Source organism: Orycteropus afer, unplaced genomic scaffold, assembly GCF_000298275.1.
Source record: "Orycteropus afer afer isolate SDZICR_OR568_19922 unplaced genomic scaffold, OryAfe1.0 scaffold00099, whole genome shotgun sequence".
Taxonomy (NCBI): Eukaryota; Metazoa; Chordata; class Mammalia; order Tubulidentata; family Orycteropodidae; genus Orycteropus; species Orycteropus afer.
The window spans coordinates 1208655-1215732 of NW_006921686.1; the positions used below are offsets into that span (position 1 = coordinate 1208655).

The window sequence follows — 7078 nt, forward strand, 5'->3', positions numbered from 1 at the left end:
TAGGGCATCTCTATGGGCTCCCTGACGCTGGTCGGGACGGTGGAGGACAGCCTAAGGAAGCAGCAGGACTACTCATTGAAGGGCTCTCTCTAGAAGCTTGTCTGTGGTTCAGCAGTAGGCCGGGAGTCACATTTCTTCTTTTGTCTATGTCAAACTGCACGTTCTGGGGAGTTCTGGAAACTTCTGGAAGACAATTAAAATGGCTGTTGATGGCTCAGTCACTCAAGGCACGCCCTTGATGCCCACACTGCACGCCAGGCCCTTTGCAGGCACTGAGCACAGCTGTGAACAAGAGCGGTGAGAAGCTGCTTTGCTGAGTACTGTCAGCAGACGTGTGGATGGATGGAACACGGCCTCCCCCTGCCCTGGGGTGCGGATGCTGCCACGACATGGATGAGCCCCGCCAACGGTGCGCTGAGTGAAGGCAGGCGATCACAAGAGGCCAACTATGACAGGGTCTCCCTACCAGTAAATACTGGGGTAGGCAAATGGATAAAGATCAGTTTACTTGTGGTTGCAAGGGGCGGGAGGGATGGGGAAGAGGGGGCGTCACTGTTGAGCTGGCACTAAGCTTGTGCTTGTGGAGATGGGAAGGTTGGCACTGGAAACTGGTGATGGTGGCCTAACGTGACTGCTGTACTGGTCTCGTTAAACTGTACATGAGAAGGATGCTGAAATGGTAACGGCTGTGCTATCTGTATCTTTACAACAATAATAATTTTAAAAACCACCACCAGTATCTGAGAAGTAGGCTTCAGGGGTGATTGAGGACGGGGTGTTGGTCAGGGCCAGGGAAGCAGGGAAGGAATGAGTGGGGCTGGGGCTTACAGTCTCTCTTCTTCCACCTGGACACCACCTATGGCCCCACGGGCAGATCCACAGGGTCGTAGGCTGACACCCGCAGGTCCTGCAGCAGGGCTTCCAGACTGTTCCGCAGCATGGTGTAGGGTGGCTTCTCATCGTACTTGAGGGCCATCACCACCTTCAGGTACTCCTGTAGGGTCTCTGTGGTCAAGACACACCCCCACCACAGGGGAGACCTGAGCGGTGCCCCCAGCCCAGAGCCTGGGAGGGGGCATTCAGAGGGGGCAAAATGTCGACACAATTCTTCAAGCACTGACATAGAAAATCTCCAAGATCTATTCTTAAATGACAAAAAGATGAGTTGGAGACCGACATAGATAAATATAAACCGTTAAAAAAAGGGGGAAAAAAAAAAAAGGAAGAAAAAGCCAGCAAAATAGATAAATTTAAGAAAAAGAGAATGAATGAGTATGAGGAACAGGAGGAGGAAATGAACTGTGTGGCTAATTGCCCCCATGAACAACTGTCTCCTTTGCAATGAGACCAGGAGTGGATGGTACCTGGCTTATTTTACTGAATGTTTTAGTCAAAAGTTCTATTAAAGTATCCTGATCAAAAGGTAGAAAATGTAGAACAATTGCAAATTCTCACGGAATCCAGAATTTATGGAGCCATGGAGGCTGATGAATCCTCAATACAGAATCCTCTGAGATAATAGTTAAACCTTACACCAAAAATATTCCCCAAGGTGTTCTTTAATCCACACAGCAGCTTAGCCTTCCTGGTAGAGAATGTCTGCTTGGAGCAATGAGCTCTCATAGTATCTGTCTACATGGGAGCAAACTGACAACAGCAACTTGAAGGATTCAATAGAATACTTAGGGGCAGTGAGTTTATGCAAATGCAGGAGGAACAACTAAGGAAAAGAGGGTGGAATGGTTGTAAACTCACAGACTGATCAGTGTCCTGACTCTGTGTATAGAAACTGGTGAACTGGTACATTTTCTGCTCTGTGTAGTCCATCCACGACAACAAAAGTCAGAAATTATTAAACAATATATACAAGGAGCTCTGGTGGTGCAGTGGATAAGGCATCTGGCTGCTAACCAGAAGGTCAGCGGTTCAAATCCACCGCCTGCTCTGCAGAAGGAAGATGAGGCAATCTACTTCTGTGAAGACGTAAAGCCTCGGAAACCCAGTGGGGGTCGCTGTGAGTTGGAATTGACTCGATGGCAGTGAATTGAGTTTATATATGTATGTGGGTTTTTTTATGTTCTTGCTGTAGTGTTCAGGGAAGGGACAGCTCTGGATGTATTTAATGTGAAGGCTTTGTTTTTTCTCCAATGGACACGTTACATATGCTATTAGAAAAACTCGAATATAGAGAGAAAACAAAGGGATGCAATGAGAGCCAACCCCCGGACAGCCCCCCGACCCCTCAGCCTTCGGGACGTACTGGAGGGCCTGCTCCACCTGCTGTACTTCTCCACCAGGGTCTCCGGGTCGTCCAGGAACCTGGAGGGACAGAGGCAGATGTGACAGGTCTTGTAAGGAAGGGAGGGCAGCCTTCTTAACCACAATGTCCGCGTGTGCGCACACACACACACACACACACTCCCTCTCTCTCTCTGCCACCCAGTCAGCATGACTCATCGCCATCTCCGTGGTCAATTGTGGGTCAGGTCACGGTTTCACCGGCTGAGTTTTGCAAGGTCATCACCAGGCCTTTCTTCCTCATCTGTCTCAGCCTGGAAGCTCCGCTAACACGTGTTCAGCATGACGGCAACATGCAAGCCTCTGCCGACAGACAGTGGGGGATGTGCATGAAAAGCCTTGGCTGGGAATTGAACCCAGGTTTCCTGCATGTGTGTGTACACATATACACACAAACACATACACATATGTACTGTGGAGGTGAGCCTTAGAAAACACTGTGCTGCTGGCATTATCTGAATAAGGTGACTTCAGGCCTATTTTAACAAGGTCTAACACTGCACCACCACTGCCAGACACACAGTAAAACCTGCAAAAGCCAGAACTTGTGTAAGGCAGAAAGCTGTCGGAGAAGGAAAACGGAAATGCTTTCCACTAACAGGACAGAAAAGGGGTAAGACTGCACCCGGTCACAGGTGGAAAACTGGCGAGACCTGGAAAAACCAGGCCAGTCCGACAAGTTCCTGCTCTCCCAGGTTTCACCATATATACGCACAACACACACACACAAACACACATACAGAGATACATATACGTACATATACAAACATACACACATATACACTCAACACACGTATGTATACACAAACATGCAAACACATATACATGCATATACACACCAATATATACAAACATACATAAATACACATACGCATACAAACATACACACATACATAATATACACAGAGAAACACACATAATATGCAAACACATACATACATACACACAAGCACACATACATATACACACAAACACATACACACATGTACTGTGGAGGTAAGCCTTAGAGAAAACTGTGCACCTGGCATCTGAATAGGGTGACTTCAGGCCTAAACTGAAACTCCGGTTTGAATTAAGATTTTCATTTCTCCCTTTCTAAAGAAAGTCAGGCCGCCTTTTTCCCTGTGAACGTGTTACTATTCCAACACCCACGCCGACAAGCATCAGAGTTTGAGCCTCGATGAAGAATCGTGTGGTGCCAGTGAAGCTGTCTAGGCAGCTGGCTTCCCTAAAGACGCTGTAACGGGAGCAGGTTAGGAGACGGAACCGAGAAGTTAAATGAAGCTACAAGCTACAGACAGCTCTACAGATAACAGCGGGAGGCATCTCCGTCCGTCCCTGCCCCTGAAACGTCTGTTTATCATCTGTGGTCCCAAACTAAACTTTCCCTTGCTGACAGTTTTTCTATTTCTGCTAGCTTTCTTTGAAAACCTGGAACTAGACAGCAAGGCAGATCTTGGGTACAGGAGTTTTAACTGTTTCGAACACGAAGAATGCCCAGGATCAGGCTTTGACTTGAGAAGGGAAACCTGCCGTCTCAGTGCTCACTGCGCCGCTAGGTGAGCTGCCTAAACACTCCTCACCCCCTTGGCCAGCAGGGCAATGTCTACATTTCAAAGACTTCCGGTCGGAGTTGATTCCACTCTCATTTCTTAACCACATGAATCCATTTACACTTCAGGGACTTTAACCAGACTTGACCTGACCTACGACCAATCGACCAATCGCGGCCCATGTCAACACGTTTCCGCCATGGACTTTAGACCATAAGGGGTCAATGTTAGCTTTAGAAACTGACCTTAAAAAAATCTGTGATTTGACAACTCCTTCTAAGTTTCCCTTCCTGCCTCGATTCCCCTTTGCTGTGAAAGGTTTGCTTGCTTTACCAAATGGAAACCCACTGCCTTCTCCTTAAGCGGGGCTACATGCATCTCCTCGCATGATGCCGAATAACCGCATTTCATGAAAAACAATTCTTCCTTCAATAAAAATTTTGTCTTTAATCTCAAGCAGAGCATCAGCCTAATGTTTTCCTCAAGACAGCACACACATACATACACGTTGTGTGTCATGGATCGCTTTGTGTGGCCTTTCTTACCATTCATGACTATGAGGTTTATTTGGAAGGAACAGGTTACCCATTCAGGATCAGGAACGACTCCCGATACGGGACTTTGCTGCTTCTCGGCTGTGTCCACAGGAAAAACTCCCTCGGGCCCTCGGCTTCTTGGCCTGTGTGTGTGGCCATTGCAAACAAATGACTGAACCCAGCAGAGAAGCAGAGAGTGCTGTGGGAGGGATGGCTGGTGTCAGAATTGGTAAGAAGGTTGGGGAGAGCAGGCAAACGGCTGAGCTGGGCCTCACAGGAATCCACTTTGGGCTGAAATCAATGGCGGTTCTCCTCCTGCCTCGTGAAGTTAAAGGAGTTGAGATGCCCTCACACTGCACCATTTTTACACATACACAGGAGCTCTAGTGGCATAGTGCCCAAGGCACTTGACTGCTAACCAGAAGGCTGGTGATTCAAATCCACCAGCCACTCCTCAGAAGGAAGGTTGGGCAATCTACTTCCATAGTGATACTGCCTCAGAAACCCAAGGAAGGGTCGCTATGAGTTGAATCAACTCGGCAGTGAGTCTGGTTTTTGGTATACACACTACACACCTATGCGCACACACATATATACACTCATACACACACACACATATACATGCATATATATACACAGAGATATGTACACTATGCATATATATGTGTACACACACACACACACTTATCCATGTACATGCTGGAGCCTTTCATACAGAGGCCTTGGGAAATCCACCTGTCTCTTTCCCTTTTACTCATTCATTCCATCCTGAACTGATGAACTGGAACAGTCAGAAAATGAATGAATCGTTGTGGAGGGAGGGGAAAAGGACACCCACACCAGTGGCAAGTCCCAGAGGAGGAAGGGAAGGTGGAGGTGGGGGTGAGGTGGGGGAAAATACGTTCACGTAGCAACACTGCCACCTGGTGGTCCTGGTTGTGTTCCGGCCTCCAGTCACTCAACAGTTGAGCTAGTGGGGTGAGGAAGGAAACACCGTCAACACTCTGCAATGAGCCCTGGTGGTGCAGTGGTTAAGCGCACCACTGCTAAGGGAGAGGTCGGCAGTTCAAACACCAGCAGTGCCATGGAAGAAAGGCCTGGTGATTGGCTCCCATAGAGATTACGGCCCAGAAAACACCGTGAGGCAGTTTTAGCTATCACACTCGGTCAGTACGAGTCAGAAGTGACTTGACGACACACACAACAGTATCTCACTATACGGATGTATCACATTTCGTTTATCCAGCCATCTATAGAATTTTATGACACAAAGTAAATCTAACTTTACATCTAAGTGAACCTATCAGCAGAAGTAATATTGAGCACCTCTGAGTGGGTGGGGGCCCGTGCTTGAGAGGAGGAGGCTGGAGAGAGAAGGCAAAATGAAGCACAAGAGAGTGACCCAGCAGAGTGTCAAAATGAAACAACCCAGTGACACGGCACGTCGGGAAGTGAGGACGGTGGGCTCGACACTGCACTGGAGGTTCTGCCCCTTCCCACCCTACACTCTCCTCCTGCATAAACTAATCTGCCCCCGGGGCAGCAGCTGACAACTCGAGCACCCCAAGAGCTGACCCTCCAGCCCCGACTTCCCTCCTGTCCTCTAGATGTGAAGAGTCAACACAGCCACCCCCGATGAGCCTTGGCAGCTCCCATCTTTCAAGTCTACCTTGGATCCTGCATCCTAGCCTCGCACCTGCAGAGGTCCTTTGTGGGCAGCTCTTCGCTGTCCATGGTGCTGTCCCAGCCTCGGACCTGCACAGGCCCCTTTGTGGGCAGCTGTTTGCTGTCCATGGTGCTGTTCCAGCCTCGGACCTGCAGAAGTCCCTTTGTGGGCGGCTGTTCACTGTCCATGGTGCTGAAGCTCATGCTCTGACACTCCCCTTTGCCATGCCACCTGCTGTCCACGGTGCTGAATATTTCATCCAGAACTGGCAGGATCCCTCGTGGCACAGTGGTTAAATACTCAGCTGCTGACCAAGAGGCTGGCGTATCAAACACACCAGGGGCTCCATGGGGGAGAGGACCTGGCAGTCTGTGCCTGAAAAGATCTCAGCCTAGGAAGCCTCTCGGGGCAGTTCTACTCTGTCCCAAGGGGTCACCATGAGTGTGAATTGACTCAATGGCAATGGGTGGGAGGTGTAGGCAGATCAGGTGGCACAACTGTCAAGCTACTAATTAACAGGTCGCCATTTTTAACACACCAGCCACTCCTTGGGAGAAAAGACCTGGTGAAATGCTCCCATAGAGATCACAGTGTAGGAAACACTGTGGGGCAGTTCCACTCTGTCACATGGGATCACTGAGTCAGAAGTGACTCGATGCACACTACGTTATGTGCCAGCTTGGCTGGGCCACGGTCCTCAGCGGTTTGGCAGACACTGCAGTCACCTGTTTTGTGATCTGATGTGAGCAGCCAATCTGCTGAAAAAGGCATTTCCTTGGCAGTGTGCACTGCCTCCAGAATATAAATGGACGCTCTGGCAAAGTTCTCGCTCAACCCTGCACTCTTCTCATCGCCTGACCCCTGGCTATGAGGAATGAGCCTGCATAAAAGTTTTAGGGCATTTTCAGTCTGCTGCCTGACCTGCAGATCATGGATTTGCCAACCCCCTCAACCCCGTGAGCCACCAGAGGGCTACAGCCTGCAGCCAAACCTATGGATCTGGGACCCGCCAGCCCTCCAACTGC

The 7078-nt window shown here is 49.3% G+C and overlaps 1 protein-coding gene across 1 annotated transcript in view; it reads right to left on the reverse strand.

Moving 5' to 3' along the window:
• Nucleotides 1–856: 856 nt before the first annotated feature.
• VRK3 (VRK serine/threonine kinase 3) overlaps nucleotides 857–7078 on the reverse strand; it is a 42218-nt gene continuing 35996 nt past the window's right edge. Inside the window, exons 12-13 of the mRNA XM_042781270.1 lie at nucleotides 2261–2319; nucleotides 857–1005 (exon numbers count right to left, since the gene is read on the reverse strand). Coding sequence (XP_042637204.1) covers nucleotides 857–1005; nucleotides 2261–2319 — 208 coding nt within the window. The remainder of the gene's footprint in view (nucleotides 1006–2260; nucleotides 2320–7078) is intronic.